This window comes from Nycticebus coucang, chromosome 12 (assembly GCF_027406575.1).
Source record: "Nycticebus coucang isolate mNycCou1 chromosome 12, mNycCou1.pri, whole genome shotgun sequence".
Classification (NCBI taxonomy): Eukaryota; Metazoa; Chordata; class Mammalia; order Primates; family Lorisidae; genus Nycticebus; species Nycticebus coucang.
In genome coordinates, this window is record NC_069791.1 from 81,505,565 (window position 1) to 81,531,181 (window position 25,617).

At 49.0% G+C, this 25,617-nt stretch overlaps 2 protein-coding genes across 3 annotated transcripts; both read right to left on the reverse strand.

Annotated features, from left to right (window-relative positions):
• On the reverse strand, nucleotides 1–12,786 carry KAT8 (lysine acetyltransferase 8). Its single transcript, XM_053555096.1, has 11 exons — nucleotides 12,530–12,786; nucleotides 10,668–10,742; nucleotides 10,413–10,588; nucleotides 4,853–4,906; nucleotides 4,595–4,759; nucleotides 3,752–3,841; nucleotides 1,238–1,378; nucleotides 1,048–1,141; nucleotides 797–947; nucleotides 465–619; nucleotides 1–170 (listed from the first exon to the last, which is right to left on the reverse strand). The coding sequence occupies exons 1-11, from the start codon at nucleotides 12,735–12,737 to the stop codon at nucleotides 106–108; spliced, it is 1,374 nt and encodes a 457-aa protein (XP_053411071.1). The 5' UTR covers nucleotides 12,738–12,786; the 3' UTR covers nucleotides 1–105.
• Nucleotides 12,787–18,260: 5,474 nt separating this feature from the next.
• BCKDK (branched chain keto acid dehydrogenase kinase) lies at nucleotides 18,261–22,903 on the reverse strand. Of its 2 annotated transcripts, none has more exons than XM_053555105.1 (12): nucleotides 22,807–22,903; nucleotides 21,613–21,985; nucleotides 21,429–21,497; nucleotides 21,225–21,335; nucleotides 20,879–20,926; nucleotides 20,679–20,798; nucleotides 20,495–20,593; nucleotides 20,254–20,327; nucleotides 19,788–19,916; nucleotides 19,618–19,707; nucleotides 18,803–18,961; nucleotides 18,261–18,708 (listed from the first exon to the last, which is right to left on the reverse strand). In XM_053555105.1, exons 2-12 carry the CDS (start codon nucleotides 21,805–21,807, stop codon nucleotides 18,564–18,566), a joined length of 1,239 nt encoding a protein of 412 aa, XP_053411080.1. In that variant the 5' UTR covers nucleotides 21,808–21,985; nucleotides 22,807–22,903; the 3' UTR covers nucleotides 18,261–18,563. The 2 variants fall into 2 exon arrangements, with proteins under 2 accessions (XP_053411080.1, XP_053411081.1); XM_053555106.1 differs by having other exon boundaries at nucleotides 21,613–21,850; nucleotides 22,807–22,888.
• Nucleotides 22,904–25,617: the final 2,714 nt, after the last annotated feature.

Here is a 25,617-nt window from a genome sequence, read left to right on the forward strand (position 1 = left end):
CCACCAGAATTTACTTTATTAAAAAAAAATGATGAAATAGGTCTGTACATATTTACAGGCTAGGGGATGAGGAGACTGGGGTCCAGCAGAAGGGGCAAAGGCTGTTCATTTCTTGGAGAGTTTGACTTGCTTGTGCTTGGGGGGTGCCCACTTGAGGCAGACAGAATCCACTGTGGGGAAAAGAGATGAGAGGCGGGGCTGGGCCTCCAGCCAGGCCTGTACCAGGCTGCTCAGCTCTGGGCCCAGGCCAGGTTTCACCTCCTCCAGGTAAGAACAAAAGGGCAGATTGGGGGGGAAGGTGAGCAGGGAAGCCCAGGAATGAGCATTCTGCCCCAGGCTTTTATCTGGGGAGCAGGTCTGACTAGTTTGGGATATGAGGAAAAAAGGAGACCTTAGCTCTCTCAGCTGGCCTTACATCTAACCCCCAGATCCCCCCATGCACGAAGCAGCATCCACCCACCCACCTGTGATGGGTGGTTTCTTATACTGGGCACTTTTAAGGTGTTCCTCTACCAGCTTGGGTGTGACACAGATCACGTGCTGGCCTTTCCAGTACTTGACCATATTGAGGGACTGTAGAGTACTGATGATGTCATTCTGGGTGATACTGGTCATCTGGCTGCAGAAAGAAATTAGAGCAGATGCTAGAGATAGTACCCTTGTGGGGTCTGCTTGGGACAGGGAAACAAGAATCATAACCAATCTTAGAAGAGCCCTTGAGGGTTCTGGGATACCTCCCTCCCAAGGTCCTTGATGGACAACTTGCCTTGGACATGGCTGGGGATCAGGCCCTCACCTAAGGTCCTTGATGGATAGTGTGCCACGGAAGTCTCGCAGGATCTCCAGCAGGACCCATGACCAATAGCTGCGGTAACTGAGTTTCCCCAGGTCAGACAGTGGCTTCTCTGGGGAGCCCACTGTGCTTTCTAGCTTGGAGAGCTCATAACCTGCCAGTGGTAGAAAGAGGACCTCAGAATCCACCCCACCCTGGTACCCTTGCCACTACAGGTGTCCCCTTCCTAGACATGCCAGGAACCAACCACTCACTGAAAGCAATGAGGAATTTTCCATAGCCACGGCGCTGGTAGGGGGGTAAGGTGAGAATGCAGGCCACATTGTTTCCATCTGGAGACTCCTTCTCCTGCAGAGGGTAGCTGCTCAGGACCTCCAGGGAGGCTCAGTCACTTCTCCAGTTTACACCCCCCACCTCCCCAAACCTGAGCTTCTGACCCAGCACCTTAGAAAAGTAGCCAACGATGTGGGCCCCTTGCCTGTCCACCTCAGTCAAGATGTAAAAGACGAAAGGCTCCACGTCAAAGTACAACGTCTTGTGGTCCAGGAAGAGCTTGGCCAGTAGACACAGGTTCTGACAGTAAATCTGAGGGGTGAAGGAGGTAGAAACAGGCTCAGGGAGCAAGTACAACTCCTATGACTCCCTCACTCAACCTGGGCATGAGCTGTCATCCCGCTCTGCAAGTGCCAGGCCAGTAGGAAGAGAGCTCCTCACCAGAACAGTAGTATTTAGAACAGGAAAAAATCCTTTTTTTTCAGACAGAGTCTCACTATGTCTCCCTCAGTAGGAGGTGGAGGGGTGGGGGCAGAGTAGAGTGCTGTAGCGTCATAGCTCACAGCAACCTCAAACCCTTGGGCTCAAATGATCCTCTTGCCTCAGTCTCCCAAACAGCTGGGACTACAGGTGCCTGCCACAACACATGGCTATTTTTTAGAGACAGGGGTCTCGCTCTGGCAATCTACAGCCTCAGCCTCCCAAAGTGCTGGGATTACAGGTGTGAACCAATGCACCTGGCCTGAAGTCCATTTTTGACGGACAGGGAAACTGGAAATCAGAGAGCCAGCAGCATTCTGGGAGATAAGGACAGAGCAGGACTGGTCATGGCTATCACTGCTGAGTGCTAAATACAGGCCAGGAGCCTGTTGAACATCCATAATCTGTTCAACATCCACAGAGTTAAAGACATTAACTCTTTAAGTTTCAGGTCAGGAAACTGAGCATCTGAGGAGGTAAGTGACTCGCCCAAAGTACCAAGCTGGTGAGTGTCAGGCAGGAATTCAAATTGGTATATGAGTTCTGTCTAGTTTAAAGCTGTATCCCCTAGCACCTAGCACAAGGCTAAGCAAGAAGCTGGGTGCTGAATGGAATAGCCTTGAAGCTGACTCCAAAGCTCCAGCTCTGTCTGCCAGCTCAGCCATCACCCTCAGCGGCGCCTCACCAGTTTCCCAGAGACCAACCAGAGCCAGGAGAGACAAATGGAACCCTAAGTTTAGCTTCATGACAGATTAAGGAGCTCTTTGGTTTAGGGCACCCTTTCACATCCACTCTCTCATTTGACCTGCCAATTGTATGAGTCCAGCACTGCTAGCCTCTACTTCGGAGAAAACTGAAACTCTGGGAGAGGAAGTGCTTGCCTAAGGCCTCAAGCTGGCAAAGGGTAGAGGCTTACCCCACATCTCTAGCAGGAGCTCTTTCTGCCATTTCACCTGTTTATGCTCAGGAAGGCAGAGCAGCAGGCGAGTGCTGGGCTCAGAGTGAGTGTTCACCAAGTACAAGGCTAACTGAGCCTGGGCAGAAGGTCACCGATAATAACAAGGGCCCATGTTTACTAAGTGCCTACTAGATGCCAGGCTAAGTACTGACATTTGCTATCTCATTTATTCCACCAACCCAATTAGGTAAATATTATGACTCCTATCATAGGGACAAGGAAACAGGAATGAAAAATGTTAAGTAAATTGTCTGTGATCAATAAGGAAGTGACAGGGCAACTGGAAGCCAGGTGCCACTGCAAGGCCTGCCTTCCACAGCCAGACACTTGGTGAGACCTACCCAGACTGACCAAGCAAAGGTCAAGTTCTCAACAATGGCAAAGCAGGCCCCAAAGGCCCCACCCAGCCCCATTGAAATCATTCTTCCAAGAACAAGGAACTCAGCCCTCATAAGCTACAGAATTCTTAGGCAGGAAATCTCACACAAAGCAGTCCCCTCCCAGGCAAAAACAAACACCTCTCCTTCAAATAGAAGGGGAAAGCTCTTTTAATAGCAGCCTCGGGCAAGACAATATCCTCTCTGGGTTTCAGAACTACCCAAGCTAGCACTAACCCCAACAGATGAAAAGGTCTCAGGGATTTAGTGGGAAACTGGCCTGAGGCTGACACTGCCAAGCAGAGTTAACCATGCACCAACCACAGGCCAAGTGCTATGCTAGACAAGGTATCACAGGTCTTTTTCTTTTTTTTATTAAATCATAGCTGTTTACATTAATGCAATCATGGGGTACCATGTGCTGGTTCTATATACAATTTGAAATATTTTCATCACATTGGTTAACATAGCCTTCCCGGCATTTTCTTCAGGTCTTTTTCTTTCCTTTTTTTTTTTTGTAGAGACAGAGTCTCACTTTACCACCTTCGGTAGAGTACCATGATGTCACAGGATTCACAGCAACCTCTAGCTCTTGGGCTTCGGCGATTCTCCTGCCTCAGGCTCCTGAGCAGCTGGGACTACAGGCGTCCGCCACAACGCTGGGCTATTTTTTTTGGTTGCAGTTCAGCCAGGGCTGGGTTTGAACTCGCCACCTTCAGTATATGGGGCCGGCGCCCTACTCACTGAGCCACAGGCGCCACCCACAGATCTTTTTCTTATAGATGCTTACCTTAAGGCTGGCCTTGCCCTTCCAGGAGGTGCTTAATGCTTCTCCCATCCCTGCCCAAAGCCCCTTGACTACCAGCTCACCTTGTGATCTTTGCCATCCACCTCATACACAGAGATGTTGCTCTTGCGATAAATCTCCTTCCCTGGGGGTTGCCGCCACTGACACTGTCCCTAGTGGGTGGTGAAGGGGAAGAGGCTTGAGACCCATAGGTTCTCTCCTTGGTGCCCCTCTACCCGACCACTGTGTGGCTTGGCGCAAGTCTCTGCCTCTGTTTCCCCTACTCAGTACTTCACCTACATTGTGTAATCCTCCCAGGAACCTTAGGAGACAGCCTATTTTTACCAAGGCATGGAGAGGCTAAGCAACTTGTTCAAATATTACATGGCCAGATGGTTTCAAGTCGATGTCAGCCTGGCCACTGACACTAGCTTTCTAAACCGTATATATTTGCCTCAGATTCCCATTCCACTCTTGGGGAAACAGCCCACTGTGCTAGTGATGAGAGAGAGAGTGCCCCATTCCTGGCAGCCCCCATGGAGCAATCCTTCCCATCTGTTCACACCTTAAGGTGCCATTGCTCCAAGGGCTCTGTCTGCTTCCTCTTTTCCAATGAGAAGCCTGGCAATGGGACTGCCTTGGTAAACATGTAATAAAGGGCAAGGGACCCGAGCAGGTGGTAAGAGCAGAGATTATTGTCCCCATTCCAGGGAAGAGGAAAATAAGGTCTGGAGAGGAGCAGCAAGTTGGCCAAAGTCACCCTGCCAGCAATGGCAAAGCCAGGCCTGGATCCAGATCTCGTGACCCTTGGGCAGCTCTTCCTTGTACTTAATTGCTCTGGACCTGGTGCTGGACCTGGCTCAGCTGCCCTCAGCCTTGACACCTGCCTCTCTTACCAGGCCTGATGCAGCCCAGCCCAGACTTACCAAATGGAAGCGGTAGCTCTTCTCATATTTCATGTACTTGAGGCAGTATTCGCAGAGCCAGAGCTTGGGCTGTTTCCCATAGTCTTCGGGGAATGGTGAGAAGTACCAGGCATCAATTTCATAGTTCCCGATGTGGATCTTGTCCACATACTTCACCTTGGTTATCTGCAGGTGGGGTAGTAGTAGAGACAGTGCACTATCAGCAGGAGCAAGGAAGGAAGGAGAGAGCAACAACAGTTAGGCCCCGACCCTGCTTACCGCCTCATGTTCCTTCTCCAAGGCTGCTGTTGTGGGATCCATCTCTGCATAAGTCTGGGAAACAGAAATGGACAGAGGTGAATAGAAGTGATCAGGCAATGGTTGGGCGTGGTGGCTCATGCCTGTAATCCTAGCACTATGGGAGACTGAGGCAGGTGGATTGCCTGAGCTCCCAAGTTCGAGACCCTGTCTCGTCTCTAAAGATAGCCGGGTGTTGTGGCAGGTGCCTGTAGTCCCAGCTACTTGGGAGGCTGAGGCAAGAGGATCACTTAAACCCAAGAGTTTGAGGTTCCTGTGAGCTAAGATGCCACGGCACTTTATTGAGGATGACAAAGACTCTGTCTCAAAAAAAAGAAAGAAAAGAGAAAGTGATCAAGCTGTCCCTCCCCTGACCAGAACACATAATGGTTTCCCAGCTATCTTCCAGACCTCATTCCCTAAATAACAAGAATAACCACATAAATAACTTTTTTTTTAATAACTAACTTTTTTTACTTGTTTCTGAAGCTGGCTGGTTCAAGCTCCTATCCCATTTATCTGCCCATCCATGTATCCCAAACATCTCTGATGCCCAAGTTTGGAACTTTTATCAGATGAATGAGACTATAGGAGGAGGCTATGGCTCCAGTCCTAAGAGCTTGATTTGTTTACCATTGCCTTGGTAAACAGCTGAAGTTGTTGTGAGACTCAGATGAAATAATGGATCTCGTCTTCCTGGCCCATTAACTACCCAATGTACCCGAACCTTTCCTGAGACCAGACCCAGGTAGCTGACTACCCATGGGACTATTCCCAGAAGTCCCACCCACAGGAACAACATCAGAATAAATATCTAGAACATCTCAACATTCTTCCCCACAAACCTTTGTTCCTCCTCCAGGGTTCCCCATCTCACTGGGAATATCACCCTTGGTCTAACTGCCCAAGACCAATAGCTGGCCCTGCCCTTAAGACTTCTCTTTCTCTCTGCCTGGCATTCAATTAGTGGCCAAGTCGTAATAGCATATATGTCAACTCTACCTTCTTGACAACTCTGGAATTGGCTGCTCTCTGGAATTCTCCTCTGACTCCAAACGGTCACTGCTCCATCACAGGTCTGTACAAGTGACTTGGCCTCCTTAGATTCCAGGCCTCGTCTCAGCTCCCTCAAATTCATACTGCTATCAACACCTCCCTTTTTTCTGGCCTTTATGGTTTTGTACAAACAGTTCCTTCTACTTTGAGAATGTCCTTCTTTCTCTTACTGCCAGAAGAAAATGCTTACTCAACCTGGCACAGAGCATGAGTCAGGTGAGTCCATGACAGAGTAGGGCTTTGTGAGCTATCATGTGTCATTGTTTTTGTTGTGCTCTTTCCTGTCCTTCAAGACCCAACATTCCTCCTACCCCCTCCAGGAGGCATATCTAGATTCTTCCTGTCCAGAAAATACTCCCTCCTTCCCAAATCAGGAGACAAGTGATCAACAAAACAATAACCTCCAACTATTCCCACCTGGTCTCCCGTATTTTTCAAGTCCACAGAAGGCTGAGTCTAAAAAAATACATACTCAAAGCACATCCTGTTCCTAGGTCAGACTCTGTAGGAGAAACCAAGTACAGCCTGACAATGGAGGAGGACCCAAGGTCTAGACCTATACCAGAACAGACTGTGGCTTTGTTCTATAGCTGAGAAGGGAGAAAGCAGCCAGGATTTTACCCAGAATACCCCTCCACAAAGCACTTTGCCTATATGGCCTCGTTTAATCCTTTCAGTAACCATTAGAGCATTCTTTTTTTTTTTTGTAGAGACAGAGTCTCACTTTATGGCCCCCGGTAGAGTGCCGTGGCCTCACAGAGCTCACAGCAACCTCCAACTCCTGGACTTAAGCGATTCTCTTGCCTCAGCCGCCCCAGTAACTGGGACTACAGGTGCCCACCACAACGCCCGGCTATTTTTTGGTTGCAGTTTGGCCGGGGCCAGGTTTGAACCCGCCACCCTCAGTATATGGGGCCGGCGCCTTACTGACTGAGCCACAAGCGCCGCCCCCATTAGAGCATTCTTATTTCGATTTTATAGAATAGGAAACAGCAGGGCGAGATGAAGTCACTTTCCCTTGCAGAGTAGTGAGCTGCCATTTATTTCAAGTGCCATGAACTCCACAAACATTATTTCATTTAGTCCTCACAATTAGCCTCTGAAACAAAAGTGCTCATCATCCCCATTGTACAAAAGAGGAAACTGAGGCAGAAAGAGATAAGCTCACTTGCCCAAAGTCATATAATTGGTACTAAGCAGTGTTGGGCACTGGCCTCTGGTCTGTCAAATTTTGAGCCTAACTACTGCAAAAATAAGGAAAGATTTTCCTCCTAACACGGCTCATTAAAACATACTTCCCAGTTCTCACAAAATACAATCTTCTTCTGCAATTGCCCTGAACAACACAAAAATACTACTTTTCATCAATGTTACAATTTATTTAGAATTGAGTATTAGACTATTAAGAAATTTTATGGTTGTTAACTGGCTAATTGTTTTATTATCCTTTGATTTTATCACAATTGGCCCATTATCATCCACCCTGCTTAATGCCAGCTTACAAGTCCATCTTTGTTTAGTGTAAGCCAGTGAGGGAACTAATAGAATCTTATACCTGTGTCGTCCAATAGAGTAGCTACTTGTCACATGTAGCTATTTACATTTAAATTAATTACAAATTTTTTTTTTAAGACAGAGGCTCACTTTATCACCCTAGGTAGAATGCTGTGACATCATCATAGCTCACAACAACCTCAATCTCTTGAGATCAGGCCAAACTCTTGCCTCAGCCTCCCCAGTAGCTGGGACTATAGACACCCAGCTAGTTTTTCTATTTTTAGTACAAATGGGGTCTTGCTCTTGCTCAGGCTGGTCTCAACTCCTGAGCTCAAACTCAAACAATCCACCTGCCTCTGCCTCCGCCTCCCAGTGTTAGGATTACAGGCATGAGCTACCTCAACCAACCACAGCTTAAAATTTTTTAATTCTTAGTCATACTGAACACATTTCAAGTGTTCAACCGCCACATGTGGTTAATGGTTACTGTACTGAATAATATACCTATCGAACATTTCCATTACTTTTTTTTTGAGACAGTCTCACTTGGTCACCCTGGGCAGAGCACCATGGTGTCATAGATCACAGCAACCTCAAATTCCTGGGCTCAAGCGACCCTCTTGCCTCAGCCTCTTGAGTAGCTGGGACTATAGGTTATTTTTTTAGAGACTGGGTCTCGCTCTTGCTCAGGCTGGTCTAGAACTCCTGAGCTCAAGCAATCCACCCACCTCAGCCCCCCAGAGTGCTAGGATTACAGGAATGAGCCACTATACCTGGCCCCTTCAAATTTTTTTAATCACACCCACAGAGGAACTATAGATGAGACTACAAACCAGTTGACATGTTTGTATATATGTATATATACATGTATTTGTTTGTATATGAAATAAAAGCTTCTCAAAACAATATTTATCCTTAATAAAATGCAATTAACTCTGATATTTTCTCTTATTTCCTTCTTTCATTTTTAAAATTTAAATGCTGTTCACACCCACTGAATCGACAAGCTCAGAAGAATGAAATTGCTAAGCCTGAAACAAACAAATGCCTGAATGCCTTGAGACACTGATAAACCCTATTCTAGGCTACACTCCCTATTTTATAAATCAAGAAGCTGAGGCTCAGGCTCGGCGCCTGTGGCTCAAGCGGCTAAGGTGCCAGCCACATACACCTGAGCTGGCGGGTTCGAATCGAGCCCAGGCCCACCAACAACAATGGGTGCAACCAAAAAAATAGCTGGGCACTTTGGCGGGTGCCTATAGTCCCAGCTACTTGGAAGGCGGAGGCAGGAGACTTGCTTGTGCACAGCAGTTGGAGGTTGCTGTAAGCTGTGATGCCATGGTACCCTACTCAGGGAGACAGCTTAAGGCTCTGTCTCAAAAAAAAAAATTAGCTGGGTGTTGTGGTGGATACCTGGTAGTCCCAGCTACTAGGGAGGCTGAGGCAAGGGGATTGCTTGAGCTCAAGAGTCTGAGTTGCTATGAGCTATGATGACACACACTCTACCCAGGGCAACAGAGTGAGACTCTGTCTCAAAACAAAAAACATTATAAGGAATATATTTCAATTTTTTTTTAAGTAAGAAAAAAAAAAACAAAGCCAAAATCATAGGTAAGGCCTCAAGCCCTGAAGTAGGACAATCTAGTTGGTAAATCTAATTCGTGACTTGGTTTCTTTTTTTTCTTTTCTTTCTTTCTTTTTTTTTTTTTTGAGACAGTCTTACTATGTCACCCTCAGCAGAGTGCCATGGCATCACAGCTCACAGTAACCTCAAACTCTTGGGCTTAAGCAATTCTCTTGCCTCAGCCTCCCAGGTAGCTGGGACTACAGGCACCCACCACAATGCCCGGCTACTTTTTTGTTGCAGTTGTCATCACTGTTTAGCTGGCCTGGCCCAGGTTCAAACCACCAGCTTCAGTCCATGTGGCTGGCACTGTAATTATTGTGCTACAAGTGTCAAGCCACTGGTTTCTTTTTTTTGAGACACAGTCTCACTCAGTTGCCCTGGGTAGAGTGCCGTGGCATCCTAGCTCAAAGCAACCTCAAACTCTAGGGCTCTAAGAATCCTCTTGCCTCTGCTTCCCAAGTAGCTGGAACTATAGGCACCCACCACAATGCGCGGCTAATTTTTCTATGTTCAGTAAACACAGGGTCTCACCTTGCTCAAGCTGGTCTTAAACTCCTGAGCTCAGGTGATCCACCTGCCTCAGCCTCCAAGAGTGTTTAGGATTATAGGCATGATCCACTGTGGGTGGCCACATAACTTGATTTCTAAATCTATCTGTACCTCCTACACTGAGGATAATAACACTTCCCTCACAGAGTTTCTGTGAAACGTCAGGAGATCATGCATTAAAACACTTAACCTAATACATGTACTTTGGCTCACAGGCCAATGTTTGGCATCATTCTGATTCCAGCCCACCCTTTTACTAGCTGTGTGACCTTAGATGTGTTACTTAAACTCCCCAAGCCTGCTTCCTCATCTACAAAAAGAAATTATTATTCCTGTGCTGCTGAATTGTTAGGGGGGTATGTATAGTACTTAGCATGGTGCTTGGCAATACCCAATATCCTTCAATCTCCTCCTTCCCTTTATACTTCAAGTCATTTTGTACTTAGCATGGTGCTTGGCAATAGCAAGTGCCCAATATCCTTCAATCTCCTCCTTCCCTTTATACTTCAAGTCATTTTGTCTAATTGACACAGCCAGTAGGAGACAGAGGCTATTGGGCAGGAAGCCTGAGTTCCAGTGCCAGCTGTGCCATCTCCTCTTAGTGACACCATATTCAGGCGCTTACCCTCTCTCAGCCTTAGTTTTCTTAACTATGAAAAGTAAACGAGAAGAGGTGGGTAAAGTTCCTAACACACTACAGGAACTTAAGAAATGGGAGTTGTTGTGGTTTTGGTAATGGGGCCCCAGAGGCTCAAGGGAGTTGGTGGAGGCAGCTGGGCCTCCTGGGTCCTGAGGAAGGAAGGGGAAGCGGACCTTCTGCACGTGGTTGATCTCATCATGCTTGCGTTTTTGGTTGCGAGTGATCTTGCGCTCAGGCTGCTCAGCCAGCTCGCTCAGGTACTTCTCTGAGTTCTTCTGCACAGCATCCTTCACTGTCTTGGTCAGCGCCAGTCGGTTCTTGTCTACCCATTCATCCAGTCGCCGGTTAACTGTGAGGATGAGCCATGAGAACACTACCCAACAACCCCTCTCCCTCCAACCCAGGCCCAAATGTATCAAGCCACTCACAGCCCACATAATGTACATAGAATTCTTCTCGGCCCTCCTGGTCATTCACTCGAGACTGGATCACTTCTGCAGAATCTGTAAAGGGAAAAGATAGGATCATCAGAAAGGAAGTTAAGACTGGAATTACAGGAATCCAGCACAATGAAGAGCAGTTTCCAGATTCCAGGGCCACACCTATGCTAACCTCACCTGTTCACATCTGCCATTCTACTCAATCACTGCCACAACTTTGTGAAGTGAACTAGATTGAGGCTGTTATTCCTATTTTACAGCTAAGAAAACACTGAGGCTTATCCAGGGTCACAGATTTAAAAAGTGACGAGAGCTAGTATTTTACTGAGTTTAAATCTGACTCCAATTTCAATGCTCATTTTACTATATACTTAGTCATTCATTTATTTAGAGGTCATGAGGACCAGGTCTGAATTAAGACAGCTTGAGTTTATATTTAATTCTGGCTCCCCACTTTCTAGCTGTATGTAATTGAGCAAGCTATTTTGACTTTCTGAGTCTCCATTCCTTTGTGTGTAAAGTAAGGATAACAGTGCCTACCTCAGAGGGTGAGTTAATGCCTCCAAAATTTTTAGTACAGTGCCTAACAATTAGTAGATCATTCAATAAATGAGTAAGGCAATCACTGCGTGTCTAGCCCTATGCCATGTTGTTGCTAGCTAAGTACAGAGAACACAACAATGAATCACAAGAAGTCCTGCCCTCTAGAAGTTCCCAGTATGATAGGGAAAGACACAGACAGAAAATTACAACATGTTACAAAAACTATGGCTGAACTATAAAAAAAATGTAGCAGGAACACAAAGACGGGAGCAATTCACTTTGCCTTATGGGGTCAAGAATGGCATCACAGAGAAAGTGAAGTTAAAAGGTTGAGGAGGAACAAGCCAGGTCAACAAGGAGAAAGGGTCTTTTGACCGTGTTAGATTAGCTCATGTGAGCAGCACAGGGATGGCTGTTAATTCCAGGCTCACAACCCTGATATCAGGCTACCAGGGAAGTCAAAAGACATTTCAAGCAGAGGGCACACGCAATAAAAAGGTATATGGTGTTTAGAGTTCTTAGTGTGCTTTGGTCTGGCAATGACCTTTGCTAGAGGTGGCTAGAAACTGGAGTGGTCAGACACTCTAAGGAGTTTGAGGGGTTCTGTTTGTTTTTTGAGACAGAGTCTCACTTGGTCACCCTGGTAGAGTGCCATAGCCATAGCTCACAGCAACCTCCAACTCTTGGGTTCAAGTTATCCTCTTGCCTCAGCCTCCTGAGTAGCTGGGACTACAGGCGCCTGCCACAACGTCCAGCTAGTTTTTCTCTTTAGAAGAGACAGGGTCTCGCTCTTGTTCTGGCTGGTCTCCAACTCCTGAGCTCAAGCAATCCTGCCGCCTCAGTCTCCCAGAGTGCTAAGATTACAGGCGTGAGCCACCGCACCCAGCCAGGAGTTTGGGGTTTATTTTGAAGATGTGGGAAAGCAATAGAACGTAAAGGAAGCCTATAGTCTTCTGGAAGGTCCTCTCTGTTGATAGCTGTAGATGAGCAGATGTTGAAGAAGCAAGACAGAAGAGTAGAGTGAGGAGGCAGGGTTACCAATAAAATAAATTTAAGCCTAAAACGGAACATGAGGTGGAATCAGAGCTCTGTAAACATTAAGACGAATTCGAGGATTGCCTGACTGGTGGGCTTGTAGGCGGGGCCCCGCGTAACCCGATAGGGATAGCTTCCATTAATTCACTGCCCACAACTCCACGTTCTTTCCTAAAGTCCCGCCCCCACTGCGCCCCGCCCCCAACCCTCGCCCTCTTGGAAAAACCTGTCTTCAGGCCACGCCCATCCCCTAGCCCTGGGGCCGCCCTCACGCCAGGTGCTATCCGGACGCCGGCACAGGTACGTTTCTCCAATTTCCACCGTGACTTCCGGCTCGCCGCGCGCCGAGGTCGGCGGAGAGACGCGGCCCGGGGATGGGGCGGTCCCCTCGACCGCCGCATTCTCCCCGGGCCCGGATTCTCCCTCCCCCGCGACCCCTGTTGCCGCTGCAACCGCCGCCGCAGCTCCCTGTGCAGCCATCACGGTGGTGGAAGTGATGCTGGAGTCTGGCGCCGTTTATTTCTTTCAGTTCCGGGTCAGCAGTGGCGGGGGGGGGGCGGAGAGGGCGGGAGCCTCAGGCCTGGGGGTAAGGTCTATGACGTAGCAGGAGCTTATTGGTTTGTGCGTCCGTCTCTACGGCGCCGCCTAGAGCTGGAGGTTTACGTTGGCTGAGGCTGGTGTGCCTGGTTTTCTGTATGGAAATAGTGTTGCACCCTGGAGTTGAGAAGAGACAGACTTTCCTTATGTGGTGACTTAAGCGATCCTGGTACCTGAGGAAGCCTAGATGTGCCGGTTTTCATGGGTTTTGCCTTCACTTTAACGGAGCGGAGCCAGAGCGGCCTCCCTGGTAGCCTGATGCCAGGGTTGTGAGCCTGGAATTAACAGCTATCCCTGTGCTGCTCACACGAGCTTGTCTAACAGCGGTCACACCATTTTTGAAGGCTGAAGAAACTTTCCCTTGTTCAAGGTTGGAAAAAAATACAGTTGAGGGTAGGAAAAAGAATGGACGTGTCCAGGGATAGCAAATAAATCATCTTCACAGAATAAAGCCGTTCTTTTCTTTCTCTCTTTTTTTTTTTTTTTTTGAGACAGTCTCACTATGTCGCCCTCAGTAGAGTGCTGTGGCGTCACAGCTCACAGCAACCTCTTGGGCGTAAGCCATTCTCTTGCCTCAGCCTCCCAAGTAGCTGGGACTACAGGCGCCCACCACAACACCCGGCTATTTTTTTGGTTGTAGTTGTCATTGTTGTTTAGCAGGCCCAGGCCAGACTCAAACCCGCCAGCCTCGGTATATGTGGCTGGCGCTCTACTCACTGAACTACCTGCGCCAAGCCATAATAAAGCCTTTATTTTTTTATGGGGCCAGCGCCCTACCCACTGAGCCACAGGCGCTGCCCCAGAATAAAGCCTTTCTAAAGGAAGGACCAGGCCTCCAAAACCACACATCTTCTGAACAGAAAACCAGCCAGACGCAGTGGATACAATGAAGAGCATCTTGGCAGTGAGTGAGGAACCTTGAGTTCTGACCCTACTCTGGGTAAGATCAGAAGGTACAAGTTTGTGGATTCTCTGAGAGTAAAGTTTAAGCTATAAATATTTATATAGTAAACCATATACAGTTGGCCCTCTGTATCCGCGGGTTCCACATTCACAGATTCAACCAATTGCAGAATAAAAGTACAATCCATAGCAGGATGCAGAACCCATGAATACAGAGGGTGGGCTTTTCATATTCCTTGTTACTACAGGGCTGACAGCAGGACCTGAGAATCTGCCGATTTTCATTGTCTGCAGAAGGTCCTGGAACCAGTAGCTCCTCGGTTACCAAGGGATGACTCTGTGTGTGTGTAGCTAAGCCATGTGTAACTGTATCAACCATATAACTATGTGAAGGTTAAACTATCCATGGGGCTCTGTGATCACACCTGTAATACTGGTCCTCCAGGAGGCCTAGGTGGGAGGATTACTTGAGTTCAGCAATTCAAAAGCAGCCTGAGCAAGAGTGAGACCCCATCTCTACTAAAATTAGAAAAATAGCCAGGCACCTGTAGTCCCAACTACTCAGGAGACTGAGGCAAGAGGATTGCTTGAGCCCAGGAGTTTGAGATTGCTGTCAGCTAGGCTGACCCCATGGCATGCTAGCCTGGTCAATAGAGTGAGACTCTGTCTTATAAATAAATAAAAGTAAGTTAAACTGGGCAGGGCCTGTGGCTCAAGGAGTAGGGTGCTGGTCCCATATGCCGGAGGTGGCGGGTTCAAACCCAGCCCCGGCCAAAAACCACACACACAAAAAAAAAGTAAGTTAAACTATTTTTTTTTTTTTTTTAGAGACAGAATCTCACTTTGTCGCCCTTGGTAGAGTGCTATGGCATCACAGCTCACAGCAACCACCAGCTCTTGGGCTTAGGCGATTCTTTTGCCTCAGTCTCCCGAGTAACTGGGACTACAGGCGCCCGCCACCATGCCCAGCTATTTTTTTGTTGCAGTTTGGCTGGGGCCGGGTTCAAACCCGCCAACCTCAGTGTATGGGGCCGGCGCCCTACCCACTGAGCCACAGGTGCGGCCCTACTGTCTTATCAAGTGTATTGCAAAGTGTGTGACAGGGTAGGTAATTCAATAAACATTCCCTTTTGCTCTTCTCTGAATTTCATTTTATATATAATTTGGTTGCTGGGCTGAGAAACAGTTCTAAGAGGGGTGGGGTGGATGCCTGAGGACCGGGCTCAGAGGTTACAGATCAAGAAATATCTGAGAGTAAGGCATCCCGGGGAGATGGTAGTGAGAAGTGCTGCAGACTTGGCTTTGAGGAATTGAAGGAGGTTTCCCACAAGAGGACAGCAAATGCCAGCCCTCTGGCAATATAACAAAAGAAATAAATGGCAAACCAGAGAAAACCCTGAAATTCTAATGCCTTCTTCCACCCTATCTTCTTCTTCTTTTTTTTAAGTCTTATTTTGTCACCCTCAGTAGAGTGCTGCTGTGTCATAGCTCACAGCAGCTTTAAACTCCTGGGCTCAAGTCTCTTGCTTCAGCCTCCCAAGTAGCTGGGACTACAAACACCTGCCACAACACCCACAGCACCTGGGGTCTCACTGTTGCTCAGACTTAAACTCCTGCTTCCAATAAGCGTTATTGACTATTCCTCGTAGAACAAAGTAGATGGTCCACTCAGATCTCTAGAATTATTCCTTTTTGTTGTTTCTGTGTGCCCAGATTATCTTTATTTTATTTTATTTATTTATTTTTTGAGACAGTTTCACTATGTCGCCCTCGGTAGAGTGCTGTGGCATCATAGCTCACAGCAACCTCCAACTTTTTTTTTTTTTTTATTAAATCATAGCTGTGTACATTAGTGCAATCAAGGGGTACAATGTGCTGGTGCAACCTCCAGCTCTTGCCTCAGCCTCCCAAGTAGCTGGGACTACAGGCGCCCACTACAACGCCCAGCTATTTTTGTTGTTATTGCGGTTGTCATTGTTGTTTAGCAGACCTGGGCTGGGTTCCAACCTATCAGTCTCTGTGCATGTGGCCAGTGCCCTACCCATATGCCAGTGCTACAGGCATAGAGCCCGATTACCTTTAACGTGCTTTCAAAGGCCAGCTCCACAGGCTCTTCTTTGAAGAACTGCCCTCAGGCTAATAGAGTTGTTTTGCCTTTCCACCACTGACTTTAAGCTATGACTGTCAAATGGAGGAATTATTCAGTGACTGTGGAATCTACCTCTCTAACCAACCCTGAGGCATAATTATCTGGTTTTGGACTTGTTTCTGAGATCACATCCTTGCTTGGCTGCTTCCTCCCCTTTTCCTACTCCCTTCTGGGAGCATTTTCTTAAATCACATGGAAACAAATCCTCTCAGGGTATGCTTCTAGAGAATCCAACCTGAAACATCCCTTCTTAGTTTAACCTTTTGACTACAAATGCCTATAGGCAATCAACAAGATGTTCCTTTGTTGACACCTGTAGGCACATTTAGTTTCTGATGGTTCTGCAAAGGGTTAAAACCCATTTGCAGATCCCTACTGCCTCAGAATAAAGCCCAAGCTTTAAGGTCTTGACCCTCTGACTGCTGCCTACCTCTCCAGCCTCACTTCCCCAGCCTTAATTCTTTGCCCTATAGCCAGCAGGATTTCAACCTAGCAAGTCTTTGTGATTTCCTACCATCATTTCATCTCCCAAAGGGGTGGGGGAACCCATGGCCCTCCAGATCCCTAAGAATAGCCCCTTGACTTCACCTAAACTTCATGGAAATCCTTTTTAAAAAAAAACTTTTTAGGCCTGCCCCATAGCACACACCTATAATCCTAGCACTCTGGGAGGCTGAGGCGGGTGGAATGCTTGAGCTCAAGAGTGTGAGATCAGACTGAGCTAGACCCTGTCTCTAAAAACAGTGGGGTGTTGTGGCAGGCACCTGTAGTCCCAGCTACTTTGGAGGCTGAGGCAAGTGAATAGCTTAAGCCCAGGAGTTGGAGGTTGCTGTGAGCTGTGAGGCCACAGCACTCTACCCAGGGCTACATAGTGAGACTCTGTCTCAAAAAAAAGTTTGAGGTTGCTGTGAACTGTGATGCCATTGCACTCTACCAAGGGCAACAAAGTGAGACTCTGTCTCAGTAAATAAATAATAAAATTTAAAAAAAATTATTTTTAGATGTGTTCTGTAAAATTTTCAGTCAAAAGGCCACACTAAAGGATCCAGAATGCCACATGTGGCCCCAAGGCCACAGGATCCCTTCCCCTAAGGCTCAGATATGAAAGCAAGAGACAGAGGAAGACTTTCCTTGCCAGTCCCATTATGCAGGCCTTCAAGCCTTTCTTCTTTCTTGGCATGGTGGGTAGGGTGTTCCTACCTAAGACTTAATCTAGAGTTCTGTTTCTCAGAGGAAGTTCTGTTTCATTTCTATCCTTCTTCCTATCTGCTAACTAGAGCTCTTTCCTTTTGCTTAAGTCCCTGCTGTTCCTACCTTTCTCTGAGCAAGATACCAAGTCCCTGCTGGGACCTGCCAGAGCACAACCTTGTAATGTTCTCTTCCTTGTCAACAAGAGCAGACACAGTATTTTTAACCTTACTAAGGTGGCTCAGCAGGTTGCCCATTCTGGTGACTTTTTTTTTTTTTTGTAGAGACAGAGTCTCACTGTACCGCCCTCAGGTAGAGTGCCGTGGCGTCACACGGCTCACAGCAACCTCTAACTCTTGGGCTTAAGTGATTCTCTTGCCTCAGCCTCCCAAGCAGCTGGGACTACAGGCGCCCGCCACAACGCCCGGCTATTTTTTTGTTGCAGTTTGGCCGGGGCTGGGTTTGAACCCGCCACCCTCGGCATATGGGGCCGGTGCCCTACTCACTGAGCCACAGGCGCCGCCCCATTCTGGGGTGACCTTTATCTCTAGAAAGTGACTGCCAGAAAGAGAAGAGTCAAAACTGAAGCCTAGAGGTGGGTCAAATATAGGGTGGACATCAAGTTTGTGAGCAGTTTACTATGTTAAACGTTCTTTTTTTTTTGAGACAGTCTCACTATGTCACTTGGTAGAGTGCTGTGGCGTTACAGCTCACAGCAACCTCCAACTCTTGGGCTTAAGTGATTCTCTTGCCTCAGCCTCCCAAGTAGCTGGGACTACAGGTGCCTGCCACAACACCTGGCTATCTTTTGTTGCAGTTGTCATTGTTGTTTAGCTGTCCTGGGCTGGTTTCGAATCTGCCACCATTGGTGTATGTGGCTGGTGCCGAGCCTGTGTTAACTGTTTTAAACTGTACATGAACACGTCCACCCTGTATTGTCTGGGACCCAGAAACGTGTGTTAGATGAACGAAAGGTCTTTGCCTAAGCTGTCAGAGTCACTTCTACTCCCATCAAACATGCGAGAGATTTAGGACTAGTTCTACTCCAGGTCTGTCAGGCTGTCAGGACGCTTGAGAGACTGGGACATGAACCAGTTAAATCCAGGGATCAAAAAAACAAAAGAAACAAAACCTTACCCGTCCTCCCCATACATGGGGCCCAAGAGGGCATTTAAAATGTGAACTTTAATAACAACAGGTCAAAGTGGGAGTTCCCCAGGAACGAGAATGATGGAGCTGGTGCTGGAGGCCTCACGGGTCTCCACTCCCTCTCCTCCAAGGCCTGGAGGCAAGGAAGTAGTAGAGCCTATTGAGGAGGAGCGGTGCCCAGCTCCATGTAAATCCATTTAGGGCCTTGAGACCCAAGGTGCAGCAGCGTGTAGAGCAGATTGCCACCCTGCCTGACCTAGAAGGTCTTGGCAGGGAGTGTGGCCCACGCCAGGCAGGTGAGCAGGCTAATGGTTGTAGGGTCAGATTCGGAAGCTTTCCTCCCGGCCATCAATGTGACGCAGCCGCAGGTAGACATCCGTGCCAATGCCCTGCAGGGACTGCAACTGCAGGGAACCACCAAGGTACTCTGCGTAGGCCCGTGATGTGGGCAACCCGAAGCCAAAGCTGGGGGTGAGCAGGGGGATAGGAAAGGGGGCTTCAGAGGCTTGAGTCTCTTAGGGTCCCCCCACCCCTCCATCCTGGCCAGGTGGGGCCTCACCCATGCATGGGTCCTGACTGGCCACCACTGTGCATGTCCAGGTGTCCAAAGAGGGGGCTGATCCGGGGGTCCTGAGTGCTGGCCTCAGCTGTGGTGAAGTGGTAATCCATGACCCGATCCAGGTCTTTATGAGCGATTCCTCCACCTCGATCTGAAATCCTGGCAGGATGTCCACAACATAGACTTGGCTTAGCTTTGATGAGGGACTCACTACCACCCAAGCAGACAGTTCTGTCTGCCTTCCTGTGCTTTTCATCCAAAGGTGGAATGTGATCCACCTAGATCCTTGGGCTTTGTACATGTATAAGCCACATTTCTCCATCTCTACCTCTGCCTGGGGGTGGGGGCACTGATTGCTTTGCAGGAGTGTCCAACCTTTTTTTTTTTTTTCCTCTGCCATACACTGGAAGAATAAGAATTATCTTGGGCCATACATTAAATACACAAATACAGATAAAAGCTGATTAGCAAAAAAAGGTCCATGCATACTTTTCATATCGGACATCACAAATAAGTAAAAAAAGTCCTCTCAAGATCAGCATGCAGCTCACACAGGTTGAACACCCTGGTAACTTTTCACAAGAATTGACGTTAATTCTCAGCCCAGCATCATAGACTGGTTACTTCTGTTTTCCAACTTTAGGCCCCTCAGCTGGCCTCATATGTATTAATGTTCAGCTCATGGCAATCTCAGAAAATTTTGATCAAGGACCTAGCCCCATAGTGGGGCAGGTACTGGCTAGAGGTCCTACAGCAAATCACAAACAGTGACCAGAACCCCCACCCACTGCTGCCCAACTCCACTCAGGGCAAACCTGATGACGAGATCAATATCGTTGTTGGCGATAGTGATGACCACATCTGGGACGTTGTAGGGAGTGTCTAGGTGACTCTCCATTGTGGCTCTATGCAGGAGCAAAAGACCAGTTGGTGGTAGAATACCAGTTCCTGTCTTCCCCCCACCCAACGTGTCCAGCCAGCCCACCTCATGGCATTCTTGAGCAGCTCAGGCAAGATGTAGTCCAGTGGCATAGGGATGAAAGGGAAACGCGCAGCCACATGTCCGTTGATGCGGACACGGGGGGCATTACCATACTTGTGCTCACACAGGCGTCTGTGGATAGGAGCAAGAGTTCATACAGGTGCCCCTAGACAAGTGGTTCTCAATTCGAGGTGATTATGTCCCTACAAGGAGCATTTGGCTATGTACAGATACATTTTGCTGGTCACACCTAAGAGGCAGGATAGGCATCGAATGAGTAGAAGCCAGAGATACTGCTAAACATCCTAACATGCATGGGACAGCGACCCACTACAAATAATTTTCTGGTTCAAAATGTCAACAGTGCCAAGGTTGAGAAACCGTGCCCTAGATCATGCCCCAGGCAAGAGCTCAGATCCAAGTAGTCCCTGCCCCTAGACATCTGCCCCCTTAACCACTCTGACCTCACCTGGCAAAGTCCACCCATTTCTCAATAATCTTCTTTGGGGAGAGACGAGTGCAGATGATGCCAACAAAGTCAGGCTGACAGAAGAAAGAAGGTCAGGACTAGTAACACCTTCACCCTCATCTTAGCCACCAAAAGCTTGCAACTTCTGAACAGCAGCCCCAAAGCCTCTCCCTCTGGCCCTTGGCCCAGATCCCCAGCTCAGTCTCTCTGTCCCATTTGGGTCTCAGGTCCCAAAGCCTACCTTGTCCTCATGCAGTGCCAGGTGATGGGTGGCTAACATGCGGATCCCAAGCCTTGAAGTCAGCGTCTTGTCCAAGAAGTATCGGACGAGCTTTTCATCCTGTAAATAGTGAGTCTTTAGAACCCTTTTCCCCTTCCCAGTCCCCTCAACAACAGGCCTGGCCCCCTCCTTTGCTGCCCTGGACCTTTATGTGCTTCCGGCTCTCACGCAGGCCCTCAGCTAAGAGAGTCACCACATCCTTGTGGTCGTCCAGCAGCTGTCGCACCAGCTGGCAGTATTGGGCCTCTTCTGCCTGGTCTTTGATCTGCAGATCAGAGAGTCATGAGCAGAGATAGCTCAACATTAACCTCTCAGCCCCTTACCCTCCTCTGGCCCAGCTCTCACCGGAGGAAAGTCTGTCAGCTTCTGGAAGGCACGGATGTACAACTCGTGCTGCAAGGAAGAGGAGTGAGAATTCATGGGCTGCAACCAGCACTGGGTAAAAAAAAGCCACCTTTACCTACTGATGGGAATCACTGCCCAGCCCAATTCATGTGATTCAAACACCCACTGAGGGGGGAGACATTTCCAGCCTCCATGAATATACAGCCTTAGCCTCTGAAGGCTTGGGGCTGAATCCTTTATGGCCCTGATACCTTTAGGCAAGCTAAACTCCGCCACTCTAGGTCCCATATTCCCCATTTGCATCTTGGGAAATGAGCACACTGATCTAAGGTCTTTTCTACCTTACCACATGCAGAATGGTGGGGTTACAGCCAATGATGAAAGGAAGGCAGCGGAAGCCCTTGATTCGGTGAGCGATCCTTACAGGTAGCTCTTGCTGTAGGTACCGGGCACTTTTCTAGAAGAAAGAAGAAGAAAGGCAGGACTGGGACCTCAGTGGCCAGCCCAGAGGTCTAGGAGACAAGAGGAAAATAGAGGGCAGGAAACTTACCAGAAGGTGGCTGCCATCCTGAGAGCGGCCAGAATAGAGCATCATGGTTGGAGTGAGGCGGACTGAGGGCTAGAGAGGCAGATGGGTCTTGAGCACTGGACCTCCAACACCCCACATCAGCTCCACCCTTTCCCTAGACACCCACTCCATCTCCTGATCCTGGGCTCACTGCCCAGCTGTGTACCTTCTCGGCTGCCACATCAATGGCTGACTGGTTGTAAAAGGAGGTGACTGTCTTGGAGCGCTCCCGTGCCATCTCCACATGGTGCGTATCAGTGGCTGATGTTGAGCGAGCCCGAAGCAAGAGTGTGGACCCCAGGAGGGGCCGGAGTGGAGGCCCACTCCAGGGACCACTGCCCAGCACCGATGCCAGTATCATCGTCCTGCCCCTGCTCCTTTGTCAGACTGGGAGACGGCTACGGCTGAGGACCCAAGGGACGGAGGCAACCCCAGAATGGGGAAAGGGAGTGTAGGTAGATAGGGGTTCTTCTTTGACTTCAGGGGCGAGGGCCCCTTGAGGATGCTGACAGTCTCAGCCCCCAGAGAGCAGCTCCCATCTACCAGGGCAGGGAAGGGGGGGATTGTAAGGATCCAAATCCAGACCACCCTTACCACCTCTCCACACAGGCACTGGTATCCTCAGACCTGGGCAATCTTTGCCCACTTCTTCAACTACCTCCCCAAACACACACCAGGTCAACCCTGGACAACCTTGCTTTTTGGAGCCTATATTCATTTTTTTTTTTTTTTAAGACAGAGCCTCAAGCTGTCGCCCTGGGTAGAGTACCATGGCATCACAGCTCACAGCAACCTCCAACTCCTGGGCTTAAGCTATTCTCTTGCCTCGGCCTCCCAAGTAGCTAAGGCACCCGCTACAATGCCCGGCTATTTTTTGGTAGTAGTTGTCACTGTCGTTTGGGAGGCCTGGGCTGGATTCGAATCCTCCAGCTTTGGTGTATGTGGCTGGCGCCGAGCCTGGAGCCAATATTCTTAAACCTGAGGCTCTCTCTGGTGGCATTGGGGAGTAGTTCAGGCAGAAAACCTTACCCTAGCTCCCCCTGGTCCTGGGCACCATCGTTCAGGAGGCGGGGCTGACCCCTACCCAGCGCCTTCAGACCCAGGCCCCGGGAACCTGGCCAGCAGACGTACGATACACAGCATTGTGACCCCCCAGGGCCGGCTGCTTCGAGGGTGCGGGCAGTAGCCTTCATCTAATTCCCTCCCTGGGGGTCACTTGATGCGGCCTAGATCTTCCCCGATATGGCAGATGCCAGCCCTCGCCCTGTGCGCACTCCCGCGCTCCCACTCAATGGTGAAGGCTGCGGACGTGCGCTGCTAAACGTCCGTGGGGAGGGTTTGCGGGGGTTGCTCCACTTACCTCGGGGCCAGAGCGAGGGCCCGGGTCCGAGCGGAACGGCCCAAGCAGTCGAGCAGCTGGGCAGGCCGAGCCGCCTGCGCCCTCTGCCGCCGTGACGTCGCTCAGGGTGTGGGCGCCCGATGCCTCCTGGGAGGTGTAGTTTGACACTGAGGACTCGCAACTCTGTCGCCAGGCCCTGCCAGCTATGCCCCTGCTCTGGACCCCAGAAAAACAGCACCATTCCCTCTACAGGGCAGCAAAAGCTGGACTTGGCCAGGCAAGGAATTCCAGGGTGGGAAGGTCGCGACGGTATAGACAATAGCCTGGATGATGATCTGCGAGTATGGCTGGAGACCTGCGTAGTCTAGGAAATGATGGTCAGCAACTCATGGAGGGTAAGAATTCCGCATTTGTCCTGAGTAGTTAGTAACTACTGAAGGGTTTTAACTCATAGCCTCTGCTCCTTAGAACCGTTTGGCTGTAGTGATTGGGAGGATGGGGTTGGTGACACCAAAGGCAGAGAGACCAGTGAGAAGATAATTACTTCATCAAGGCAAGAGGTGGTGGGAGAGTCTTTTTTCCCGGTGTGTTTTTACTGATTGGACTTTTTTGTTTTTTAGACAGAGCCTCACTCTATTGCCCAGGCCAGAGTGCTGTGGCCTCAGCCTAGCTCACACCAACCTCAAACTCCTGGGTTCAGGCAATCTCCTGCTTCAGCCTCTGGAATAGCTGGGACTATAGTTGTGTGCCATCAAGCTCCGCTAATTTTTCTATTTTTTAATTTTATTATTATTGTTTTTAGCAAAGATGGGATCTCCCTCTTTCTTTTCTTTCTTTCATTTTTGAAACACAGTCTCACTTTGTTGTCCAGGCTAGCGTGTTGTGGCCTCAGCCTAGCTTACAGCAACCTCAAACTCTTGGACTCAAGCCATCCTCTTGCTTCACCCTTCAGAGTAGCTGGGACTATAGGCACCCACCACAGAATAGTTTTTCTATTGTTAGTACAGATTGGATCTCACTCTTGCTCAGGCTGGTCTCCACCTCCCTTAGCCTCCTAGAGTGCTAGGATTACAGGCATGAGCTAAGGGGTCTCCCTCTTGCTCAAGCTGGTGTTGAACATCTGAACTCAAATGATCTGCCCAACTTGGTCCCCCAAAGTGCTAGGTATTAGATGGACACCCAGCCCTGACTGGATTTTTCTTTACTGTGGTTATAAGGTTCCTAAATATTTAAAATATTTTAAATTAAAAAAAAGTGTTGGGCGGCCCCTGTGGCTCAAAGGAGTAGGGCGCCAGCCCCATATGCCAGAGGTGACAGGTTCAAACCCAAAACCCGGTCAAACACTGCCCCCCTAAAAAAAAGTGTTAAGGGGAGCAGGCTACATCTTTGGAGGATGTCCTTTTTTGTTGCTGTTATTTTTATTTTTATTAAGACTGAGTCTCACTTTCTTGCCCCCTGGTAGACTGCGATGGCATCATAGCTAAGAGCAACCTCAAACTCAGCAATCCTCAGCCTTCCAAGTAGCTGGGACTACAGGAACCTGCCACAACATCCGGCTTTTTGGGGGGGGGATGGGGGGTGTCTCACTCTTGCTCAGGCTGGTCTCGAACTCATGAGCTCAAGCAATCCACTAGCCTACGCCTCTCTGAATGCTAGGATTACAGGCGTGAGCCATGGCACTGGCCTTTGAAGGCTTTAAACTTGGAGGTAGGATTGCTCATCATGGCTGGACTTCTTGAGGACCTTGGGGGAATAGCCCATGGGAATGGAGCTCCCTGAGTGTCTGAGCCTCCTCCTTGCTTCTCACCCTTACACTGCTCCTCCCCACTTTCCCCAGCATCCTGACAATGTCCTGCAGTCAGGCCAGGAGGCCACTCGCCGGAAGGCCGGCAGAAAGGAGAGGCAAGGGTGCTCCTGGTGGGAACGACAGCCTGCGCAAAGCAGCAAGGACTCAAGAGTACTCGGGTGCACCAGAGCTGGGCACTCAGGTGGCTGCAGCGTGGACAGGAGCCCTGGGAGGAAGCAGCTGCGGTCACCAGAAAGGCGGGAGGCGTCTGGCAACGACCTCACCCCAGATGACCCAGAGCACTCCGCTAATGCTCGTCCCAAACTCGCTGCTACCCCCGGCGGCGGAGGCTGGACATGCACCTCACGAGCCCCTTTTCAGAATACTGTACATAGGTCCCGCACTCTTCTAAGAGCTTTGTATGTATTAATGTAATCTTTATAACAACCCTCTGAGGTAGGTATATTGTTTTCTTTTTCTTTTTTTTCTTCTTCTCCTCCTCCTTTTTTTTTTTTTTTTGCAGTTTTTGGCTGGGGCTGGGTTTGAACCCACCACCTCCGGCATATGAGGCTGGTGCCCTACCCCTTTGAGCCCAGGCGCTGCCGGTCCTATTATTTTCTTCATTTTACGGATGTGAGAACTGAGGTTTAAAATTATTAAAAGACTGCCACCCCTCTTTTCGCTCTGCCCTTGCCCCCCACACTCTGCTGCAGCCACGCTGTGCACTGGCTATTCACTGAACGTGCCAGTACGTTGTGCTTCATGGCCTCTCACTGTCTGTGCCCTGTACTTGGAGCACTTTTGCGCTAGATAACCAGATAGCTCGTGCCCTCACTTCCTTCAAGCTTTTGCTCAAATATCAACTGAATGAAACCCACCTGTTCATCCTTTTTAAAATTGCAATCTCTGGCCACCTGGTGGCTCAGACCTGTAATCCTAGAACTCTGGGAGGTGGAGGTGAGTGGACTGCTTGGGCTCAGGAGTTGGAGATCAGCCTAAGCAAGAGCAAAACCACGTCTCTACTAAAAATAGAAAAATTAGCTGGG